This window comes from Accipiter gentilis, chromosome 15 (assembly GCF_929443795.1).
Source record: "Accipiter gentilis chromosome 15, bAccGen1.1, whole genome shotgun sequence".
In the NCBI taxonomy this organism is placed as follows: Eukaryota; Metazoa; Chordata; class Aves; order Accipitriformes; family Accipitridae; genus Astur; species Astur gentilis.
In genome coordinates, this window is record NC_064894.1 from 30785015 (window position 1) to 30810478 (window position 25464).

General features: G+C 43.4%; 1 protein-coding gene across 1 annotated transcript in view; it reads right to left on the minus strand.

The window, feature by feature from the left end:
* Window positions 1-239: 239 nt before the first annotated feature.
* The window catches only part of KIAA0408 (KIAA0408 ortholog), a 32611-nt gene continuing 7386 nt past the window's right edge, over window positions 240-25464 (minus strand). The window contains exon 5 of the mRNA XM_049817683.1: window positions 240-440. Within this exon, the coding sequence (XP_049673640.1) occupies window positions 240-440 (201 nt within the window). The remainder of the gene's footprint in view (window positions 441-25464) is intronic.

Consider the following 25464-nt stretch of genomic DNA (forward strand, 5'->3'; position numbering starts at 1 on the left):
CCTTCCTAGCCCCCTGTCCTTACCCTGTCCCCCAGCTCTCTGTCCCTCTGCTCAGCCACCCTCCAGCATCCCTTCTCCATCCCCATTTATCTTCCCAGGGGCTTTCCATGCAGGATTCCCCTTCCCTCTCCCCATTGCCTCCATCCACCACCCCCAGCCCTCTCTCGTGCCTCCTTCAGTTGCCACCAGAGCTGGGGTCCCAATCCAGCAGCGCTCCATCACTCTCCCCCCACATTAACTCATGCTCCGGTGGGGCTGGCACCGATGGGGGATGGGATTTGCACGGGGCCACCGGGGTCCAGGCGGTTTGCCGGGGGGGTTGCTGCCATGCCGGAGCAATCACTGCTGCCCGGAGGTGTTGGCACTGGCTTTCCACCTCCGTGCCGCCCCGGGGAACCGCCGTTGGAGCCAACAGGCACAAAGCGGTGCAGGCTCCAGCCCTACTGCGAGAGGTTTGTTTATAATGAAAACAGTCCTCCCGGATTAGGGGAAGCTGCCTCTTCCAAAAAACACATCAGATTTCAATATTAGATGGGGAGAAGCGGCCAAAGTAACACGACCCTCAAAATACCTTTGAACTTTCGAGTTTTTGGCATGAGAGCAGCAGGCACGGTGTTGCAGTCAGCCACCAAACCGGTCCCTCTTGCATGGCTAAAACCCCTCCTGCCACTACTGCTAAGGGTAACCGCAGAGTCCTGCCTCCCACCACAGAATTTTGGTGTGCAATACAAACGCGAATTAATGAATTATCAGAATACTGAGGGCAGATAAATATTTTCGTTATTCTTTCACACACAAGAATTCAGATTGGGCACAGTATGTATTGCCAGTGCCACTCACCACCTTTATTCTCACATCCTTTTGGTACCAGAAAGATAGTCTAGCAGGTTGGTGTGAGGCTTGATAATCCAGGAGAGTGGGACACTGGGCAGTCCCTGGAGCACTCAGAAAATTAAAGTGCAATATTTATAACAGTATTTTTTGTTTAGAGATTTGGGGGTTACTTTTCTCTTTTGGAAGCATGAACAGTGACAAAACCTGAAAATGCAAATGTCTGTAGTTAGGATGTTTCTATATACAAGAACTGAACCTTTTTTTAGGGAAAATCTGCTCTGTTACAATGCAAGGCTTGCATCTGCCACCTTTGGTGAAACCACACCGTCACTTGCCTGTCACATGCAGAGACATGTGCACACACAGTCAGAGTACTCCTCCTAGGTAATGCCCTCAACACACCCCATAATGTTAATTCCCAGTCTTTGCAGGGCCAGAACTGATCATTAGTTCACAGATTTATGTCTTTCTAGAAGAGAGCAGGAAAAAAATGAAAGTAAATGGAAAATATTGGAAAAGTAAATGTACATGCTTCTAAATTTCAAATACTATTTTATTTCTTTATGTAATTTATTATCAAAAACTGTTGGCTCCAAGTTGGTTTGAGTTTCAGAGAAGTTCTCTGGCCTCTGAATGCCCATTACCAGCAGTCCCAAGTCTGTGCACGTACTGACATTTCAAGTCTGTACAGACTGTTTTGCTGTAGTTGAAAACAGCTCCCAGAAACTGGGTGACCAGTCTGGGTCAAGCCAGTAGCAAACAAATGGGTGTATGGGGAGAGGGATATGCAGGGCTGTACGTGGAATTAGGGAAAGGAGCAACTGGAAATGACACTTCCCTGGTAGACAAAAATGTAACAGAAAGAAACAAAGTGTAGCCTAAAGAGAAAACAATCGGACCGGGCATGAACAAATGAGAGAGCGATCCAGACCATCATAAAAGTTGAAGAGCAGAAAAAAATACATGAAACAGAACACAAGTACTAACCTCAGTGTTGCCCAGTGCAGACATGAGATACTTGCAGGACTGAGCCTTGTGTAGACCATGAACGGGTTTGCTGCGTTAGAGTGAATCACTGCCTTATATATGAGAGGGAGAGGGGCTGTACGGGGCTGTTCCCCTCCCTCTATAGGGGACTTACGCAGAGAAGAGACATCAGGAAATCAACCTCTTGAAGATCTGCCTTCAAGAGTCCACAAGCCCTGGCAGTTTTGCCTGTGCTAAAACAAGACTACAGGAGGGACACGACTGCAAACCAGAGATGTGGTGTGCGCTTCTCCTGACTCGGCGGAAGCAGCCACCAGCTGCCATTAGCAAAACCTCAGGAAAACACAGCGGAGCGACCAGCGAAGGCTGCGCAGCATGTTGTGGTGCTGAAGTTTGCCGAGTCACAAGCCTGGGATGAGCGTATGAGCTAAAGACAAATGTGTGTTGACAGCAAAAAAAACAAAGAGAAAGTATCACGGGTCTTCCTGGGAGGCGACAGAAACGGGGCTTCGTGGGCACAGAGTTCGCTGGCGTGGCAGGCCAGGGGTGCTGAGCAGGGGGAATGCCCGCTCCTTCCAACTGTGCTCCGGAGAACAAGGCTTCATGCTTTGTCGTCTAAAGATGTTCATGCCGAAGGACAGGTGATTCATGTAATTATTCCTCCCAAAGGAGATGATCCCGAATATCTATCAACTGCTCCAGCTGGATGAGACATTTCTTGTCAACACCTCCTGTCTGCTGGCCACCAAGAGAAAGCAAGCCAAGAAAGCAAATCCACTGCATTTTTAAATTGCAATCGCTTCACTCAAAACTAACTGCAAAGCACTAGTAAGGTCAAAGGCTAGCCTTTAACTTGCCTTTCACTATTTTTGCGGTTCACAAAACAGGTCAGGAAATGCACAGTTTCAGACCAAAAGGTGACTGTTGTCTTCTGGGGCCGTCGTCCCAACAGGGGAGCCTACGCTGGTTTACCTGCAGACCGTCGCCGTCTCTGCTCTTACCCCCGTGTTTCCGCCCCTTTCTGGTGTTTGTCAGAGGCTGTGCAAAAGGCATGCCAGCACCGTGGCCTGCTTGGGAAGAATTCATTTTCTTTGGATGGGTTAATGTGCTGAGGATTTAACACGCTGAACCGATCAGCATGGGGTTCTGCAGACCCCAGAGCCATTACAGCAAGGGGGGCAGGACATGGCTGGGAAGGGGTGGGTGAAGGGAAGAAGGGAGAGAAGCCACGTCAGCCAGCAACTGGGCTCTCAAGTGCCCTAAATTCATTTAAGTACCTCGGGGGATAAAGTTCTTCATGGTTAATGCTTATTTCTATTTTAGTCTAGAAAGACAGTCCAGATATAAACAAACAGTCTCCTTGAAACAAACCCTCGAATGCTGCTCCACGTCTGACCTGCATGAACCAGCCTGGGGTTTCATGTGCGGTTACACAGATCTGATTTCACGCTGTTATCAAAAGGGACAAGACTGGCCCTGCCACACATCTCCAAAGCCTCCCTTGCGCTGTCACCAGCAGAAGCGGGGACCCACGGCAAACTGAGTCAGGGAGCATCTCAGACTGACCGTGAGTCTTGATTTTTCCCTCTGGGTTGGTTTTCAGCTGGACCTCTCCCAGATCCTGCTTGCCAGGCAGGGGCACAAGCATTCCTAGCGCTGGGAATGTGCAGCTGGGAGTAAAGTCCCCTTTGGCAGCAGTGCACGCTGCGGTCTGAGTGAGCAGCCCCGTCTGATGCCGACGGCATCGCAGGGCGACACTTGCGCGAGGGGTCTTGGGTCACGCGTGCCTGAGCTAAACGTCTGCATATGTGTGCGTGACCATGTCCATTTGCAGGTCCTTTCTCATAGACACAACAGAGCTGTCTTCACAGGCATGGAAACTGGTACACACATGATTTTTGTCCTGACTTGGCAAAGCTTCCCCATCTTGCTGCCATTAGTGCATTTTTTCCTTTCAGTGGTCCAGCCCTGGAGACCACCCTGAGCTCTTCATGGGATATGTTTGGCAGCTAGAAGGGTTTGCATGCCAGCTGGATTATATTTTATACATCAGCAGCCATGCCTGGAACAGCGCCTGATCTTTTGGCTTCCTTTCGGGTGACCTTCTCTTTCGTTCAACTCCTGCATGCTCTGATGCCCATCAGTCCATCAGGTGCCAGGGAAGCAGCAGCAGGACAGAAAGCCTCCGAGGATGTATTTGCCCTTTCCACACGAGTTCAGGCACTACAAGGAGGTTCATGAGGAGCAGCTTATGAAAAATTCAGCTCTTGTTGGACAATATGTCCTCTGTGTCAAGCAGTGGGCCAGCAGGAGCTTCTGGGGTTGACAGCTTTGGCTTGTCTGAGTTAACAGCCATGCAGTCAACCCAGCTCTGGCCCATAAAAACAATGAACGCTCTTGTGATCCCTTGGAGAAGTTATATGTCCTTTGGCTAGTGGCCCTGTGAAAGTTTGTGTGTTTGTACAGATCCTGTGTTTCTGTACAGCAATTTGGGTGTGCTCTCTAGCACACTCTTATGCTGCTATAGGCCACCTCTTGACACAATATAGTGCTTAAGATTAAACTCATATCCCACACCACATGGACCAAAGGATAATGCCTGCCTTTTCACAAACTAGAAGATACTGCTAGCATCAAACTATTCTTTGCAGATGCAACAGACGCTCATCTTTCACACGGCTCTGCAGACTGCTCAGCGTAACTTCATGTACTACAGGTAGTGAGGAGTGGGACCCCCACGTTCTCCTGGGACCCACAGGAATCTGATGTGAGATGATCCAGCAGGCTTTACCCACTCCTGCGTCCCCTCCTGCACATTGTCCTGTGCACTGGGAACGACATGCATTCTTTCCTCTGGATATGTATTTTGCCTTCACCCTGGAGACACCTTATCAGCTAGAAGCTCATGATGGACCATGGTCACTGAAGGTGTGGGATGAAAGCTCCTGCAAGGAGGAGGCAGGAGCACTGCTCCATGGTCCTGCTCCCAGGCACCACCGAGGCCATGGGGAACTCAGGGCGTGACAAGCACGTCACTGAGGAACGTGGCTGCTGTTGGCACTTTTTACATGATGCAGAAGGTGTGAAAGACCTTGAAGTAGACATAAGTTCTGCATCAGCTTGATTGGTGCTTTTACTGCCTATTTTGCTCTAAATGACAGCCAGCCCCAAAATATCCAAGTTAATGTATCATAGCAATAGAGTTTCATGTTGTGTCATACCATGAAGGACAAATGAAAGACCTAGTCCTGCAAAAATATTTAGTACCTTCAGAAGACTCTCAGACAGCCCTCGGTGGCTATTTATAGCAGGCGTACATTGCTCTGTGGTGCTCTGAGGTCCGGGGTCTGCTGTAGCAGAAGGATGCACAATCTGGAGCAAGCTGTATTTGCTCATGGCTAGTAAACCACGGAGTTTATTGTAGGTCTTCTTCCACTGCTGTTTGCTATTCACTTTTAAATGCTACTCACTTTTAAATACTACTCACTTTCTCTGCCAGAAAAGTACACAATTACTACTAACAATCAGAGTAGATTACACTCCTAAAGTAATTTCCACTGAAACAGAGACCCCTCCAGGGTGAATCACTCCCGCTTAGCTCTGCATAGCTGTGCTAGGGTGCAAGCAGGAACAAAATAAAGTCTATATCTTGAGTATAGGAACTTGAAAGAATTGTCACGAGCGTTTCCAGTAACATGCTGCTTTTCTTCTTTTTCAGTTGAATGTTCCCTTTGCTATCACCTTTTCCATCCTTCGTCTCCAGCTCAGTGAAGTACTTGGACACATGTGTAACTTCAAGCAGTCAGTCATGTGCTTACGTGCTTTGCTCAGTTGGGAGCCTGATTATTAACTACCTGCTTCATATCACGAAGGAGGGTTCTGTATGATCATAAGCATCTGCTAACCTCACCTTTGGGGCTCTGTGAGGTTACTCCAAACATTAGACCAAATAGACTTGTTCAAGAGCATTACAGTTGCTATTTCCCCTGGGAACACATCATGCCGGCATAGCATCAGTCTCAGCCTATGTACACCTCATTGAGATGGCAACTGCCCGTGTCCTCTGCAGAAAGCAGACTCTAAATCAGAGGCTTTGCGTGATACTGCACTATTACCACCCTGCAGCAACCGCTCTGAAGACAGCAGTCTCAAAGTCGAACCCTCCATGGCATTCAAAGCAAGGGGTAGGAAGAGTATTTTGTCAGCACATTGGTTTCTCTCTAGTTGTGCATGCAGTTGCACTGCATTAGCCTAAAGGTATTTTCCTGCTTATGTGCCTGTTAGTATGTACCTCATTCGGCTGACTACAGTTTAAAGTGAATTGGGTCTGGCAGAACACAAGCCTTGCTTTCCACAGCAAATTTCTTTAAGAAAGGCTCTCCTGGGACTGCAGGTTCACAGAGGGAGTGGAGCAAAAGCTGCAGAGCTGGGCACAGAGCCACTTCTGCAGGGAGAAAGGACTCATGTAGTGCCATCTGCCCTGGAAATATTTCTGGCGGTGTAAACATATATACCATGTCTTCAACGTGTAGCACACCCCATATAGAGAAAGCTAACACCCCTTGCTAAATCACACCCCATTTCCCCTGGATTTCACTCTACTTGGATAGATTCTTACAGAAATGCTAAACGCCAAATTCTCTGACTGACTTTAGTCCCTGTCATTTTTGACAGGCCTGAGTTAATGTGCTAAGAGGAATGCATGTTTAATGCTTTGTTCATGATTGTGCAATGAGGATGGAAGAGCTGTAACGGCTGTTCCATGATGCAGACACTATAAATAGAGCGTATGGAAAAGGATGCTCTCTAATGCATTATGTTCTAATCAATAACAACAAGCTGACTCCAATTATATTTTATTGTCTCTGAGAAAAGTATTTACATTGCAGAACTGCTGTGACTCACAGCAGTTGTTTAGTTAGGAGTCAGATTCAGTTAGGAATATTTTAGACTAATGGCTATTGTTTTCTGCGCTCAGGCACTGTACCATCCACTGGTCTTGCTGCAGTTAATACGTAATCCCCTCATTGAACTCTCCCTGCTTACATATATGGCTGTCTGAGCGCTCTCTAAGGTCGTATGAACCAAAATGTTCATATCCTAGCTGGATGCAAACCCCGACAAACATAAGAATCCTTTGTATGGGGAAGTCTAGAGATCCCAAGTGCGTATGATCCTTCATTCTTTTAACCTAAGTAAACAAGAGAGAGAAGAAAAGTAAAAGGGAAGAGAGGAAGATGACAGGTCAAAGTGATTTGCCCAAAGTTGCACAGCAGATGAGTGGCAGAGAGAGGAAAAACCCTCAAGTTTCCTAACCCTTGCATTGTTAGGTCTGACTGCAGTCCTCGGGTACCATGTTTTATTTTCAGAACGGTCTGAGCTATGTTGCATTACCTTGTATATATGGCAGACTAGCAACTGGTACACAGAGGATTACTAGTGATACCCAGGTGGCACATGGCAATTAACCAACACTTTAGTCATGTGGCAGAGACCTCATGTCCATATGAGCTTCAGGAAAACCTTCACAGAACATGATCAACCCGCAGACTTCAAATACTCAGAACACGAGTAAACAAAATCCAGACACTGCATACTGATACTTAATGAGAACTGGACCTGGGAAAAGCACATAGTTTTAACTTTCAGCCATTTTCCCTCTTCAGTAATGAAGTGATGATAAACACTGAGAAAAGTGCATGGTTTATCTTTCTTTCCTAAGAGATTTAAAAGCTTGGCTAATGCTTTAAAAAAACTCCCTTCAATTATATACTGCAATATGGCAAGTACAATGGTAATTATTATAATTTCATATATCTATTTTCCATAGCAGCATTTACCTCCCTGATTTCTCCAGAGCACTTAATGCTTTCTGGCAGCTGGTGAGGATGACTTGTTGGGAGGAGGAAAGCAGGGAGGGAGAACATATTTGGTGTTCCAGGAGAGCATTCACATCTACATGGAGGTTGCCTACAGCAACTAATAGTATAAAGTTCCTTTTGTCTTCCTAAAGTGGGAAATTTTAAGACACTGCTTGTGCTTTCTTGCTTTTTTCAACTGCCAGACAAGGAGAGAAACATGGAGAGAGAGGTTGAGAGGCAGCAAGAGAAACAGGTAACGGTCAAGACCAAAACACAAGGTACCCTCAGAGATAAACCAAGCAGATCTATTTGTCTCTTGGACACAGTTGCCCTTTGGTGAGAGGAAACCCGCTCCTGCCAGTGAGCTACAGACGTCAGAAGGCAGGACCTGAAAATATCCATTAGGACATTATTGGCAGGCTGGATCCCAAAATAGCATTGCCTTTGAGAAAGAGGAGGTTGGCTTGCTCTCAGTCTGTACCTCTTGACTGTTATGATTACGGACTGTGACTGTGGCCTGGGGAGTTGCTAATGTCTGGACCCTGATTTACAGAGAAACTGTGCATTACTGGGATGTCCATTTTGCCAAAAGTTGTTTTCCCCCCTGCTTTGTGAAGTCTTGGTAGTACTCAAGTACCCGAAGCAAGCACAGGTACCAAATTACACTTTTACTAGGAATGTCCAATGGTTATTCTGACATAAAATGTGAATTCACACAAGATCGCTGCTTGCCCAGTGCTTTGGGGAATCTAACATGCCACATAAGCACCAGGTGTGCTAAACTATCACAGTCAATTGGTGACATCCCCCTCCATTGCTGGCAAAGCTGTCCAGTTTCACAGACAGTACAGGGCCCCATAGGTACAGAATGAGCACAGCTACATAAATAGCATTGCCAGGGTAAATATGTAAACACACAATGTTAGGAGGTGGTCCCACATGATACTTTCAATACCAGACACCAGTTAGTACCTCTGCTATGACCTAGTCATTCAGAAATGAGCCATTGCTGATGTCTCGACCTTGGTGAGCCTATGAGTTCATGTGGAAGAAGATTTATATCATTTTGCAGTAAAATGTCTTTCAGTATTTGTCTGCACAGTTATAAGAAATGCAGGGTGTAGGATGCCTCTTGGTGTGATAAATGACACTAGAGTGTTTGGAGATGCAGTAGTTATACTTATTTTGGTTATAACATTTCCAGCGATAGTTTCTATTTGATTCTGCCTATGGTAGGAACTTTCAGCACAAGGATAAACATTTCTTTTTGTCTCTCTGTCTTGTCCATTTAATGCTGTACACTGTTCACACCCACAAATTCTGATCAATGTGTGGTTGTATGTGTCTGGCACGATGCAGTCCAAATCTCCCCTGGTGCCTCCAAAAAGTACTCAACTAGATTTGTGTTTCTCACACTAAAATGTGTGTCTCTTAGTTTTCTGATGTTTTTAAACAATTACCCAGTGTATGATTACCCTCCTACTTTATTTTGCCTACACCATTTTAAAGGGCATCTTTTTCTTAACCCTAGCTTGGCAGAACACTAAATACTCTCTGGTAATCTAAGAGAACAGTTCACTTACTGAAACAAAATTATTCACTTAAACAATTCTTTAATGAAGCCAGGGATCAGAAGCACTAAACAGGATCAAGGTCCAACCAAACAGGATTTTGTGTACTGCATTGGCATGCTTTAGTTATCCTCTTTTTTAAAGGGAGAGAGGATTATATTTTACTAAACAAGAAAAGTAGCAACTTTAATGAGACTGTACCACAAAAAATTTCATAACAGTGTGTTTCAGAGCAGTGGCTAACCTACTTTGTACCTGTGCAGGCTGAACTTGCACCCCTGTTTTTGGCTTGATCTTAGGCTCCTTTCAACCATCACTTGCCCCATGTCAGGTGGCTCTTCTAGGAAGAGCTAAGGAGATTATTCCCAGGTAGGATCCAGGACTGACTCCTTTCCACCTGTGGTCTGCCGCTACCAGAGGCAACGGGGCCGTGGGATGCTTTGCACGGCAGGGAGGTATGCCAGGGAAGCTGCCGTAGCGCGGGGCTCAGATTTGGAAGCATCATCTGGGTTTCCTTGTAGCCACATCCCGAGGAGTTCCCACTGGCAAGTGGTGTCAGCAGGGTGAACTCAGCCCCGTGCTTCGTCCAGGGGCTGCCCCTGAGCAGCTGTGCAAACCCAGCCAGTGAACTTCTTACGAGCAGGACTAACTTCTACGTATATATTTCAAGTGCAGCTTTCAGCTAGATTTTTCTCTATGTAGTTTTATTGTTTGTCTAACCCTGAGGATCTTCTAGTATTTCTACTAGTCATGGGCAAAAATCCCATGAATTTCAATGCAAGTTAAATTTGGCTGCATGAAGAGACATGTCATTTAGCCCGTGTGATGGCTTTTGGTCTTTCATTAGCATTTGCTGCCCACTGCTATACAAAACAAAATGACAGGTTTCTGAAAGGAAAGATTATTCTTTTGTATGTGTGTTTTCTAACCACATGAGTAACAAATAGACATGGCAATTTCACTGCCTGCGAGTGAACATCTGGACCTTCTTGAAAATCATCTTCCAGAGGCACCACGTGAACCTGCAGGGCTCGCTAAGTGGGACCCAGGTGTTCATTCTATGACTAAGTTGTGTTGAAGCGACTCAGAGACAACCACAAAGTGATATTCGGTGGCTGAGCATCTCTCAGGTCAGTGTATGCCCCAGCTCCACTTCATTGTGCGGATGTGTCCCAGGGCATCTGTAATCCATGTTAGGAATTAACTTGGTGTTGGCATAAAGAACCACCAAAAACCTCTGCCCAAATTGCAGCAGTGGTGGAAAGAGCTGATGTATGTCAGAATACAAAAAGAAGGGGATGGAAAACAGTATGAAATATGTTCTGTGTCATTTGATGATCCAGGGAGAGTTTCTTATCCAAAACGCATTGTTCAGTCCTGCCTATTTTGGGAGGACAGGATGGTATTGGAGGCAATTCCAAAGCATAGTTAGAGGCAAGGCAAAATTCCTCTTAAAGGATGCTTGAAAAGTTTGGGACCATTTTATTGGACTGGATAAAAAAGTTTGAATAAAAAGAAACATGACTAAAAGCACATAAAATGACCCAGACGGAGAAAGTGAATCTGGAAGTTGCACTCATTCTCTCTCTCATAAGAGACCAAATCCCAGTCTTAGTTGGTGGGGTTGTAGCTATAATGGTGGATGTGAGAGGTGTGGGTTCAATCTCTTTCTCTACCCTGTAATCACAGTTTGGCGAGGGAGGGAGGAAAGACAATAGCTGGCCAGATGCTGAAACTTGGTTTGGAAACCTGACTCCCATGAGAATTCTCTGGAATTACACAGTTCAATGCCTTTAAAACATGGGTTTCTCTGTGCCTCTGCTCTCCAGCTACAAAGTGGGAACAATGGCATTGCGCTCCATCCAAAAAATACGAAAGGGCCAATCCATCAATGTGCACAGATACATATTCCTGTGACCAAGAGCAGGACAAACATTATCTTCAGAACAAATTAACTCATGTTCCTACTTCTGGGGTTTTTGTTGTTTGGTTGTTGGGGTTTTTTTCTCTCTCCTTCCCCCAGAGCACACGACACTGCTGACTGCTACCACGGTCTAGCTGGGCTCGTACTGCAGCAGCAGTCCTGCTCCTGGGGGAGGTTATTCTATCGCCAGAGAGTCAGGAGGGCAGAAGCAGTGTTTGATGAGTCTTGCCTGCGACCCAGCATTCCTCTCCTCTTCCTCTGGTCTTTAAACTTAAGCCACTCAACCTATATCCATACTTTTTTCTCCAGCGTGAACCTTCAATAACAAAGCACCAGAAAGGGTAGCAAAAGTGACCTCGGAGTGAATCTAGGAACCAGCTGTTGTCAACACTGTGTGGATCCTTTACTTCCATACACTGACATGGTGTTGAAACGACAAGTCCCAGCGTGCAATATCACATCTTCATCAAAATGGTATATTAGTTGCCTAGCAATTACAAATCTTGGTCACAAAATATCTATACCTATGAGTATGTAGGCAAACATTATCTGGTTTGGTATTGCTGCCCCCTGTAAACTGTGTTTGAGGCATTTGTTGTAGCAAAATTCAGAAGTCAGCAGATTCAGAGCACCAGAAAGCTACTAGATTCACACCAGAGGAGAAAAAAGGCAATGCAGCACTTTTTGACTGCATTCTGCAGTATATACTGGTATATAAATCACACAGCAAATATCAGAAGATGCAGTTTGGCATTACGTCCAACCATGCTTGAATAATCAGGTCAGTCTTATTTGTTGCTGTTCCAATCTCTCCTACAAATACTAGCTTCCTTGTTTTACTCTGATTCACGCAGGCCCCACAACCATCTGCGATTTGGCAGCTTCTACTGAGCTAGAAAATGTCAGCAGGAGAGGGGAGGAGTGATTAAAGAGAAGAGAAGAGACAGAAACTTTTCCAGCCATCAGCTTGCCTGCCTTTTCAGCGTGCTTTGTGTGAGCTCTGCTGGCAACACCTACAACTTCTTTCTTTCGTTAGAACATCTGATTGTGCTAACTGTGGCTGCCCAGCACTTGATTAAAGACGTGTTTTAACTGAGAAGAGTGCAATTAAATGTGCGAGTTGTATGGATCCAAGACCTTAATCAGGGGCAGGAAAATAAAGTATTGCAGATTTGGAACCTGCATGGAATCTGTTAAATCATACTGACAGTCACAGACCAGCTTGGTTTTGAATCCAATATGCCTTATATGGTAAATTCAGCAATATTTTAATAACTTTATCCACTACCTTGATAGTAAGTTCTTTTGACGACAGTCTGCAAGGCTGTCAGCTGTCATTTGGGATACCCACATTTTTGCAGAAGTAGAACTAACATTCAGCAAATTGTGCAAAAAAAAAAAAAAGTAATTGGGAGATACTTGTTAATCGAAGAAAAGAATGCTCTTTGCATCTGTTCAGGTCCTTCTTTCACGGCTCCTTTCCTTAGTATTCTCACAAATTCAATGGCAGGAAATATTAGCTGAAAATTGATCTTAAAAACACAGGGCAAGATCCAAGATAGAAGACTTCTAATGATTTCAGTGGATTTTGGATTTGTTACTATTCTTTCTGCACTGAAAGGGAGTTCCTGTTGTCTCTCTGCTACGTCTGCAGAGTGGCTAACATAATCTAAACAGACCAGTCAGCCAAAGAAAGTATTATTATAACCATTATTTTGCACAAGGGGAACAAAAGCTGAGGCCTGCAGAACTATGCAAGCGCCTCACTCCCTCCTGTAGAAATAAGCAAGCACTAGGTGCCTATTTGAGAATCTCACCCAGTGGTTTGAGCAAGAGCAGCTACGGGGGTGTCCTGCTAGATCAAAAAACTGAGCACAGATCTCCAAAGTCCCAGTCCCATGATCCATCTTGCTGGTGTTTCTGTTCTTTGGATTAAGCCCCTACGGACAAACAAGAACAGAAAACTAATAATAAACATGTGGTTGTTAGACGAGAAATGTACGTACAAGGATGAACCCCTGGAGAACATACATCCATTTTGAAAAAAGACTCTTAAGATTGTGGATACAGATTTACAGAATTAGTTGCCGAGTTGCTACACAGTTTGCTGGCTAGAATAAACTTGACAGAGTTATCAAATTACTTGAGATAGTGACCAAATCTCTGAAAAATTCTTTCCTTGCCGATCTATGAAAAAAAGACTGTACCCAACCAGTAAGTTACTCACTGTGAACTGAGTCTAAGCAGAGCAAATGGTACCTCCTCAGCCTCCAGTGAGATCTAGCATTAAATAATATAGCTCTGAACTACTTAATAGGTTGATATTTCATGTTGGGGGGGAAGCAGGGAGAGAGGTCGAAGAGTCTGAGGTCCCACATGGAGAAGCAGGATGCAAAGCCCAGACAACAGCTCTGCCTTCCCGTCTGTTCAGTGTTCTAGCCAGAGACCTGCCACTTACCCTTGGGTATCCTGCTACAGATCACTAGGGGCTGATTTCTACCCCCCACTTGGCTGTTCTGCCTTTGGCTATAACAAATCCACATGTTGCCAGACCTACTGCAGGGTGTGCACAAGCACGCCTCACACCCTGTTTCAGGCCAGGCTAATGCATTACCAGATTTGAGCAACTCTATTAGGGCACTGGTGACAGAAAATCTTCTGTACCACAACAAGGGCACGTTAATGGCACAGTAGCATCTTTGGGGCACGGTTCTGGGCACGGAAAGTCTGCTTAGGCTGCAGTGAACCGGCACAGCAGGCACAACAGTGCTGGCTCCGTAGCAGGTTCCCCCTTCTCACCAGCTGCCTCTCCTCCCTCCGCGGGAGGCACCCACTTTCCTGGGAAGAGCTGCTGGAATGAATCGTACCAGTCCCCCACCCGCTTCGATGCAAAATCAGATCGTTTTTTCCCTTCCCCAGTATTAGGTGAGCTGACATCAATCCGAGTATTTGGCTTGTAAGGTGGTGGAGGTTTCAGTCTTTCCCTCTTGAAAGGGCAGTAAAAAAGAGCATGGCACATCTTACGTCACTACAGCTGTTTCTGCTCTGAGCTTCTGTTTCACCTCCTTCCTCCCACTTCCCCCCAGAAAATCAAGAGTTTCCTGCTATTTCTTTTTCTGCTTCATTTTCCTTCACTTCAAAAATAGGAATGTTAATGCTTGCTCCACAGGGCTGCAGAAAACCCATCTAGAAGATAAACGTACCAGTGCAGCGCTTTAACATCTTGTATCTAGCATGCTCTCACACTGTGAGATGCCTGTGGGGAGAAGGGTGGTCTTCCCAACCCCCAGATTTATGACTTAGCTGGATCCCAGTCATTTAGTCTACCTCCAAAGTCTAGTGATCAGAAGTTCTTCTTGTGTGAAAGTATTAAAGAGTTTTGCAGATCAAGACCTGTCTGAAATGGTGGAGATGGATGAATGCCCTCTCCTCTTGATCCAACTGAAAGCTAAAAGCTGTGTGTGTAATGAAAACCAAATTCTCTGTGTCTCTGCCACAGAAATAAAAAATTCAAGAATGGCATTTCCTTATCCCTGACCTGCTGCAGCTGGCCTTTTCTGTAATACTCAATTAGTCAACAGTGAGTAATAACATTGTCATGAAAAAGAGTTTTAGTCAACAGTGACTAGGTGTGTACACACAGCATTTCAGAAAGAGTAGAAGTGAGGCTATTTGGTTTTTTACTGTGTTTAGGAAAAGAAATGCTGTATGGTTCACGCTTCAGCAATCCTAAACTTGCTATGGGTGGCAAGAAGACCCTTCTTGCCTCCTGCCTTTCTTGGTCGGTAGTAACAGCAAGGAGTTCTGGAACAAAGATGATGACTGATGACATCAGCATCCACAAGAGCATTTCAATTCTGCTCATTTCCACTCATTTCAATTCAGCTCTGCCAGTTGCTCTTTCAGGAAAGTTGGTGCAAACCTGGGAATCCAGCTTTGAACACGGAGAAGTCCCTCCAATGCTCCTTTGTACACGAGAAAAAGGCCAATCCTTTTCCACATCCATGGCACTAAGTCACCAGTGCAGCAAAGCTGTATTTGCCCATGTGGCAAAGCTGGTCTCTGCTTCCTTGTTTTAGCAGGGATGTCCCAGGTGTGGCTGGAGCTTAGGGTTTTTTCCGTGGGTTTTTTTTTGTGGTTTTGTTGTTCTTCTTCTTTCTCCTTTGGATGTTGGGGTCCATGGCTTTTACACAATTGGTCTTACAGGCTAGAGTGGAGATCACCAGTGTAAAACATCAACAGGAACTTTTGAGCTGCGTGAAGTGCTTTGAGATTCATTATGGTCTCTGCATGCTGATAATACTTACACATGCATGTAAAATTTGAAGTTTCTCTCTGCGGTCATTCAAAATTCAAACTCTATGGGAGGTAGCAGGACTGGCAGATTAATTTGTGATTTGCTTTTGGATTTTAGGGAGTTTCAAGCAGCAATTAGACTAAACCAAAGGTCTGAATTTGAAGACTCAGTTCCTCTCCAACTTTCAATAAATTCCGGTCAGACACAGTTTACATTTGACCCCTGTGTGCCAAGCGAATGAACTGAATCTAATCATCCTGAATTTGGAAAATCTTTGATCTTTTTCAAAGTCATTTTTCTACACCCTGTCTTTCTCCAAATCACAGGAAAATGTAGGTAGGGAAAAATATGAGTATACTCAAAGTGGCCCTGTAAAGACAGCTGCAAACCTATAATGTTTGAACAGAATAGCATGAGAAAGGATTAGGACTGCTTTAGCTGAAATAAATGATAAATTACTTGGTTCAACTCCCTACCATAAAGTGTCTCAACATATCCTTTCACTGGGATTTTGGTTGGGATCCCACGTCCAGTGTAACACCTCTGCTTGTTCCAGCTTAGCTAAGACTGTAACCATGTACAGGTCCCACTGTTGCTGTTTCCATACAGGGGAGTGACAGCACAAAAGCAAGAAGGAAGCAGTAAAAAAATTGATCAGTGTATATATACATGTGGTGCATACATATCTGTGTGTGTGTAGACATAAAAGGAAAGCAGGCACTCTGAATTAGTGAGCTTTGATTTTCTCAGATGTTGCAGATCACAGAGATGGTGTCTCCAGCATTACATCAGCCTGGTTCTCCCTGGCATATTTAAATGAAACACAGCAGTCTAGACCAAAAGACATACGGGCTGCACGGAATGGCAATCTAGGAAAAACAGAATATCTAACACATAACTACTCATAGGAGGCTGTACGAGCAGCATAGTGCTACTTAAATCACCAGAGCACTGTTATCTTCATTTCTGAGTGTTGCAAATTACTTTCATCATCCACTTTCCACTCCCTACAACAGAAACAAGTTGGTTTATTTCCCAGAGCCAAGCTTAGACTGTTCAGTTCTAAAAACCTTGGTGGGCTGACTGCAGATTGCTTTGGCTGGAGATTTTAAAACAGTTTTAAACTCTTCTTGGCCCTTTGTGCATCTAGTTCAGCTTCTGGCTACCTTCCAATAGAGAATGAGGAATTCTTCACTTTCTGTCCAAACTGCTGTGAAATTTTGCTGTAAAATGAATTAAAATTGCAGAAACCCATCCAAGAGGTGGTTGAGAGGGAGACAGACTCCCGCATAGAAGAGGCAAAAGTTCTCTCCACACTACAATAGCAAAAAAGCCCCTATAAAACTATTCAGCCCCAAACTGGCTGCTTCAGTGCTTGTTGCAGAAAGACCACAAAAGGCATCTTTCTCTGACTTCTCAGAGCTGGTCTGTGGAAACGTCATGTGTTTTGCAGGTCTGGAGGTTTGCAGAAGAGAAGCTGGAAAGTGCAGAGAAGCTTCCAGACAGCTATTTTTACCAGGCCTATTTCTCTTCTCCTTGGGTGGTTGAATCTTCACCTCCCCATGGAAGGAGAGGGAAGGAAGGAGTAAAACTACAGAGAGGAGAAATGGATGGTCAGCTTCTCTGCATGGACAATCCTGTTTAATCTTAAGCTGCCAAAGTCTCATACCCAGGTACTGGGAGACCAGGACCAGTGCCTAAGCTAGAGGATTTTTCTGACTATTTCCACTTTTTTTTTTTTTTCCCCCCTGCATTACAAGAGGCAATATCAAGCTCAGAGCTGTAAGGTAGCCTTACAATATTTGGAAGGAGAAGGTGACATGCATAAGCACATTTTTTTCATTAAAAGATTTGATTGCATTTACTTATATGAAAATGGGCTTTCACAAACTGCTGGATCCCATTAAGTCACATGCTGTTTTTACTGTAAAGGATTTCAGTGCCATTCCTTGGGAGGAATCTGTTTACATACAATATTAGGCATCATTTTTCTGTATGTACTATGTATCTGACTGTGGTATTCATATACGCAGTAAATGGAGTCTTACAGCAAAAACAGCTGCATTGGACACTGTGGGACTTCCTGAAGGAAAATTCCGAAAATGTGTCATATGTATACAGAGGAGATGTGACAGTGTACAAGCCGGCTTGTGAACACCTTACCTCCTTTGGTAGCCAGCTACTTCTCTGAGTAGACATTTGGGGTTCAGAAGAACTCCCTGTATAACTTCTTACCAGCAATAGCTTGGGTAGCTCAACTGCCTTCAGCTGAATTTGGAAAAAAAATCCCAAACTCCCCAAACAATCAGAATATCTGTGGAAAATAGAAAGATTCTGCAAAGAAACAAGCAGAATGTATGTACACATATATCTGTCTGCAGTGCATTTCCATCCATATCTTAAGCAGCTCTACCTCATATATGGAACCAGAATAGCTGGCCTGCTGCAGGTATCTTGTGATGTAGAAATAAAACTCAGTATGATTTTCTGTGTCACCATGCCAACTGGCAGTGTCATGTTTGCAGAGTTCACACATGAGTGCAACTTTCTTCAATGAAAGTCCTTTTCTACTGTGAATACAATTTAGAAATTCTTCTAGCTGCGGTAAAGTACTTTAGGGAAATTTGAGGGGCACTGGCAAAAGACTATGCAGGCACATCTGCCAAAGGCAGTTTCATACCTCCAGTTGGAGGGGCAATCAAAACCAGACTCCTTAGCATTAAGATCCCTGTGACACGTTAGCAAGTTAGTAGAAGTCTATGCATCCACTGCAACCGAATACTAAAGAACCTCTGGCTTTACTGGGGTGACTAGTCAAGGGATTTTAGTTCACCCATTAATAGCAGCCAGTACAGCTTACTTACCTGTATTACATGCCTTAGCCGTATCTGTGCGGTGCCTATTCTCTTTCCCCCATTCATATTGGGATCACATCTACTCTGTAGTAAAGGGAAACATTATCTCATGCAATAGAGCAATGTATTTTGGGCTCATATGTTAGATAATCTGATTTAAAAGTATAAGATGTATAGACTCCCCCCTACAGTGCCTGACCATGCACACACAAACATGCACCAGTAGGAGGAATCAAACTCTGGACCCTTAAACAGAAACACTGTAGGCTGCAGTTACTAGAGAAAAGGCACAAACCAGCAGCCCCTGGATAGATACTAGGAAAACTATAAGAATAAACACTAATTGGTATATTGAACTCACTCTCCCCCCCCCCCCCCCTTTTTCCTTTCCCTCAAAAGTGGTGAGGGATTTAACACTACATGAAATGGGTCTGATCCAAATTCAGGAGGTGCCCCATCCTAGGACAGGTTCTACTTTTCCTTTGTTCCCCAGCTGTCCCTAGAGAGGGGCATGCCTCTGCAAAACAGCACAAGACTGTAATTTCGTCACAGTGGGGTAAAAAAAATCCATCCCTCCAGAAAAGACCATAAGATTGTATTTTTGTCCCAGTGTGGTAAAAAAACATCCTGTACTGAGGACTGAAGTTGCTTGTACTCTAGTCATGCTGCCTGGCACAACCAGTGGAGTTGAGGCACGGTCTGGCTCTTCCTGTACTCAGGAACGAGGCTGGTTCACATTTATCTTCCAGGAATCTCCCCATTTGAGCAGCGTGACAGAGTATGCCCTTGCACAGTGCTGGGAATCCGGTGTGGGTGGAAGACACGACATGTTGTACATTCCGTAATGTTCCTGCTGTGAGCACCACCATGCACCTCCTGGTAAAACCGACTGCTGCCACAGAAAGGATTAACAACAATTAACTGCATTCTTCAATAACCACCATCCCATCAAATATGGGAAGAGGAAGGACTGGTGTTAATACGACATAGTAACAGCAGCCTTTCAGTACCTCTTGCTATTATGAGCTCACAGAGCAGGAGAAGCGTACATACAAAGATGCTGACTGAAAAAAGACAGTACTTCATTACTGAAAGTTTCAGGTGGTATGAAGTAGGCGCACAGAGGGATCTTCCATTAGAAGCAAAGAACTAGCCACAACATTCACTACGTCTTGCACCCTCCTCTTTGATTCTTCTGTTTTCTTTCTGATTTTTATTTGCAGACTTTCACTCATATTGAGGGTTCAAGCTCTCTTTCTCCATGGCCATTCTGACACCATTCTTTTTAGAGGAACAGAGTTAGCAAGGCACCCTTAGGTATGAACTCCCACAGCCACACAGCAACTGGGTCAACGGTACACATCAGAAATACATCTTTGCCAATGCAAGTATTTTGCAAAACAGAAAAGGTGTGAGGGAGAGGGGTAAAAGCAAACCTTAAAAGCAGATTAATCATCATTTCAAAAAACGAGAGCACAAGTTTTGTATAATGTATGCCACTAACAGTTGATGAAGAAAGTGCATTTTCAGTGATGCAAAACAATAGATCAAGATCTAATGTATTTGTGAATGGCAATAGTATTATCAGCACTTTTTAGAATAGGCTGTCCAGAAAATATTTTGACTGCGATACAGACAGAAAGCCCTATGGTATGGCATATACATATAGAACAATGGCAATAAACCACATAAAAATATACATCCACTGGGAATCAAGGAGGATTCTGGAAAGACCAGAGGCAACAAAGGGCTTTGATTTAGTGCATTTAGAGCAAATGCATTCTGCCTTCCAGTTTAAAGAGCATGTACACAACCAAAGACACCATTACAGATTAGTCCAACAGAGAATATCAGCAGTAAAATGGCTAGAGTTGTATATTACAGATCTCAAAGCCAAAGAAATTCTTTGCATAGCAGCACTGTGAGAATTGCATAAGTTCTTGAATGCTAGGAAATTTAGACTTGGTCCAGAAATAACAAAACTCTAAAGGAAATGGCCTGCCTGCTGGGTTGCTGTAGATCTTTGCTAAAATGCTGCTGAAGCTATTTGGATATAAAATCCTTATTTACAGAAACAATTTTTTAAATGGACAACTGGAGAAATAAATTGGTGCTCTGAATGCTCTGGAAAATTATATTACACTGATTGCCAATTCTTTGCTATATGTAACAGCTAACTCCCTTACTGTATGTGTAATAGTGAGAGATAATTGTGGTGTTGCTGGAGAACAAGCAAAGTTCATCCCTTCAGCAACATTTTAAAGTTACATAAGAGGTCTATCACCAACACTGGAAAGACAAAACATTTAGTGGAAATGCACTCTGAGGTTGAGGAAGGATATCCAGAGGTTTTAAAGGGATTTTTTAAATTATTTTTTTTTAATCTCTGCTCCTTCTGCCTCTAGCAGAGGCTCTGACTCAGGCCAGTCTTCCAGCCTTCAGGCAGCCTGCTATGCTGCATATGTAGATAAGGGCTAACTGACTCCTCTAAGTGTTTCTACCCTGCCACGCTCCTCCCTAAAAGGGTGGCAGGGAAAGGTTATGGCTCCATCTCCCAGGGGGAGGGAGAATGATCCTTTCTGTCAACTAAGTACCAGCCAGCTGATTCCTAGTGACATCCCCATTTCAATGGGCAGCTGACTCTGTGTGCAGGGAGTTTTGCATTTATTTCAGTACTAAAGCCCATAAATATGCAATAAAGAGTCTTAGACTTGTTCAGAGCACAAGTAAGAAGAAGCTATTTCTGCATTAAGACTTTAGACAGCATATGGAGGAATAATATCAAAAACCTATTTTAAAAACAGGCTTACAAAACTCACCGCTTCTATAGGTGACACTAGGATTAATAGAAAGGTCAAGTTATACTTGATCATTTGTGGTTCTTGCATGAATGTGTGTGTGTGTGTGTGTGTAGAAAAGTCTCTCGCTTCAGAGATTCCAAGGTAACTATATTTTCTTGTCAGAGATAGCATGGGGGAACCTGAAAGTCCAACGGAGCTCTTCCCCCTATAGCAAACAAGTGCAATAAAGCCATTACTATGGTTCAGTAAGCCCAGTTCTGGGATATAAAAAATTCACCACAGTGCACTGACCTGCTACAAGTGCAGCTGAAAAGACTATATAAACAACTTCAATTTTCTAAAATTGGTATGTCCAACTAGCCACCTGCAGACCAAAATCACCAGTTTTAATACTTTTGGGCATCAGAAGCAATGTCTGTAATTAGGCGGACGCAGAAAATCTTGACAAAATGGACTTGTCCTTGACCTATTAGTTTATTTCAAAAACCTTCTGTTCATTAAACTTACATACATTAGGGAATGTTGTAGATACTTGATCCTTTCTCTGTTATTCGACAATGTGATATATGTCAAAGGCGATCAAAGAAACTGAAGGGAACTAAAGAAACACCTTCACTGACTAATCAAGGGAAATGCTTTTGTAGTTACATACTTCAAACAAAAGTGCACCACCATTTTTCAGAACAAAATTGCTTGAACAAAACTGCTTAACTTTACCATGAAGGTAATTTAAAGAAGTTTTAGTGCAGTCAACACTGACTGAAATTAAGAACCGTATTTTTTTACAATTCTCTCATATTACCCTTTCCTCAGCCTTAGGCATTTAAAGCTGCTCAACTACTTAGGCATTTAAAAGGTCAGTTTGCAAGGCATTTGAGTTTGCTAATTTCCACAGTTAGCTAGAATCTTAAGCCATGTTCCAAACTCACTACGAATCATCTCTAATTCTTCTAGTTCTAAGGAAGTTAATGGAGTGCAACCTTTAAATTAGGGCAAACAGGCAAATTTATAGTACTCTTGATTTTTCACTCAAGTACACAGATTTTTTGTCTCTATCCAAACTGTATAAATTTTCTTCGAGCTTTTCTGTCCTTGCATCTTTTCCGGTAACAACTTTGCAATAATGTCTGAATAAATTTTGATGAATTGTTCATCTGCTTGAAGCTTCATTTATTGTTGTGGGATTTTCCCACCACTCACACCTGGAAAGGACCAGAAGTCTAGATTGGGCAAATTACTCTGAGTGTGTTTTTGCCATGCAGGCAGCCACAATGGCAGGATAAGGCGGGATTTCTGGCTCTAATGCCTGCTCGCTCCAACACTGGCATGCCTGAACAGTTACTAATACTACCATACAGGCAATATTGATCAGAACACATGGCCTTCTGTTTCCTCTCTCTGCAAAACCAAAGTTGTGCGGAGGAAAGAAGAAAAAGGACCTAAAAGGAAGGAAAAAGGCGTGGATTCTCAACATGACTGGAGAAGGACAATAGATCACTATCAAATTAAGCACAATTAATTTTCCCTATATCGCCACATATACAATTCACTAGGACAAAAGCCTACACTCTCTCTCAAATCCTTTTTACATTCACATAAGAAGATGTGCACATTAATGGATCCTGGGATGATTTCTGAAATTCCTTTGAACACACTATGTTTCTCCAGTAGAAGAAGAAACGTTGCAAGACAAGATCAGGCTGATGTTGAAGAAGTGCCTCTTTACTCCTTTTAACCTAGACATGCTGTTTAAAGGTAACATTTATGATCATTACTGCACTACGCATCCAGCAACAGCCTCAAGAAGGGTGCAAAAAGTCCAGGATGAAGGACACTGTCTTTCTGAAAGTTCAGCAAGAGTCTGGGTAGCATCCATGTTTCTTTCACACTGTGGGAAGGAACAAGCCAGGCTCTGTGCACGTCATACAGATGGCCCATAATACCGAGTCAAGTGATGGCAAACACATACTTCCAACGCCATGAGTCTAGGATTTCGGGCACCATTGTGATCATACCTCGATGCAATATTTCCATACTAGATGCAGCGTGTTGCCAGAGTGCAAGTAAACTTCATAACTGACTGCCACGAGTCAGTCCGGGAGCAGTAAATTAGCAAGTGGCTCAGGCACTCTAGTCTAGGAGGAGAGTAAAAAAAGGAGTGTGGCTGCAGCACTGGGAACAACGGGCCTTGTTCTCCTGCCTTGAGTGAAAGTAAACAAGTCCATTGTTATCTGACTTTGCCAAACCTCAAAGTATAATGCTAGAAGGAAAAGTAAGTCTTACAGAATTGAGCATACACAACCCTTTTCTTCCCTTCATAAATTGTATGTTACACTAGTTGAAACTACCGAAGTGTTTACAGTATGCTATATATATATAATGGCACATTTAAGCTTTTTAAAGGGATTGGAACATTTCAGGAATGTCTCTGGTGCTGAAAAAGGCTAATGTATTACAAATCATATAATATTTTAATTCAGAAAAAATATGTTTGGGTATTTTGACCTAGCATCATAAGGGTTAGGAAACCGAACGAGGATGCCATGAAGCATGACTGACGAATCAGTCGAGCTAGTCTGCTTCAGATACATATTGTGCAAGGCATTATCGCTGCAATCAGTCACAAAAATGCATATTTAGGTTTTGTACATTAAATACTACACCTGTGAACCTATGTAAAAGATATACAAAATATAAATGTCATCAAGACTGTATATTTCAAACTTTTTAAAATAAACACAAAGTATATATATATGTATGCGTATAGGTTGTAATTTCAATGTCAACACTAGCACAGTTTGCCTCTTCTAAATACAGACCTGTATACTTCCTAGTCCAACACATGCACCTACAAACACATCATCATGCATACAGCTTTACGTTCTGCTGTTTGCAGAAGAGTCAGAATATACAGCACTATACATTGTTTCAACTCAAAATTGATTGGCAAATTAAGGAAGATGCCACTCAAAAGAAATTCCTTGTGAGCTATTACAAAAAAACAGAGAAAACCAGGGGTAGAGTTATTTCATCTCAATAAAAACACTGAAGACCATGGTGATGATGATCTAAGATTCAAAACGCTTTGTCCGGCATGTGGTGGGGGTCACTCTTGGACAAGATACAATGGTGTGGAACTGGTTGCTATAACACATACCGAACACAGTTATAATGAGGCGTAGAGCTTTCACAACACCATCCAAACCAGCTCTGGGTTCAGACTACTGAGGTCTCTGACCGAAAGGAGACAGAGCAGTTATACGCCGTTCTTCTCACAGCAGGCGGTGCTGACGGTGATCTGGATGCCCATCTGGAAGGTAAGCGTCGATTTGCTGGCCGAGCGGGCCGGGAGAACCCCTTCCCACTTGAACATTTAGCTGGCACAGATATCTAGAACACAAAGGCAATTCCTTGCTTTAACAAGTTACGGCTTTTGTGGAATGCAGCAGGAATGTCAGCAGACATCTGGGGTGACCTCAGAACAGGTGGTCTGAAGCTATTAAAAGGAGCACAGTAATGCGTAGAATGCAAAAGAACAGCTATTTCTATGTGTAGGGACTCTCACATCGGTTGTGGTTTAAAATATATGGAGACAAGTGTCAGACACAAGGAAAGGTATGAAATGTTAATGCAAGGCAAAACTGACATTCACTTCTCATTTCTTTTCATTTTTGGCAGTTTTTTTGTCAATGAACACCGTATACCATTCTAAACGTAGAACTCACAATACCATCTTACGTTACTGGAGTATGATCTACATAATCTTCCGGTATTTTTTGATAGATACTATTTCAGCAGTCACATCTTGCTAAGAACTCTGTTTCCATTAGTGCAACATGAAGCTGTTTACACTCGGTAGCTAATTCAGAATTGTTATGTATTAATGCAGTGTCATGTCTCCAAGCGGAGCCTTGTATACACAGGAAAACCAACAGATTTTTATCGTAGCTACAGTGATGTAAATTGGAAATATTGAAAATAAACCAAATGCCTCATGCCATGTGTAGTTCTTTACATCTTTGTGATGTGAATGCTGCTGGACCTAAAATGGTACCCCCTAATCAGGCAATATTCTACACTTAGTTTGTACAGATAGAAATGACAAAATAAAGTGTGAGCCTGTGGAGAAAAAAAATCCAATTGGCTTAGTAAAGTTATTCTGGGCTTACATGAGTGTAAAGTCAGTCATTCTCTAGTCATTATTTCTTCCCTACATATTCACTGATGAAAATTTGTTTTCCTATCAAAAGTTCATTAGATGAAAAAGAAATCAGAAGCTTCATGTTTTTTTCTTTCTGTGCTGTAGTGAAGATGTGTCTGCTAAGCAAGATGTT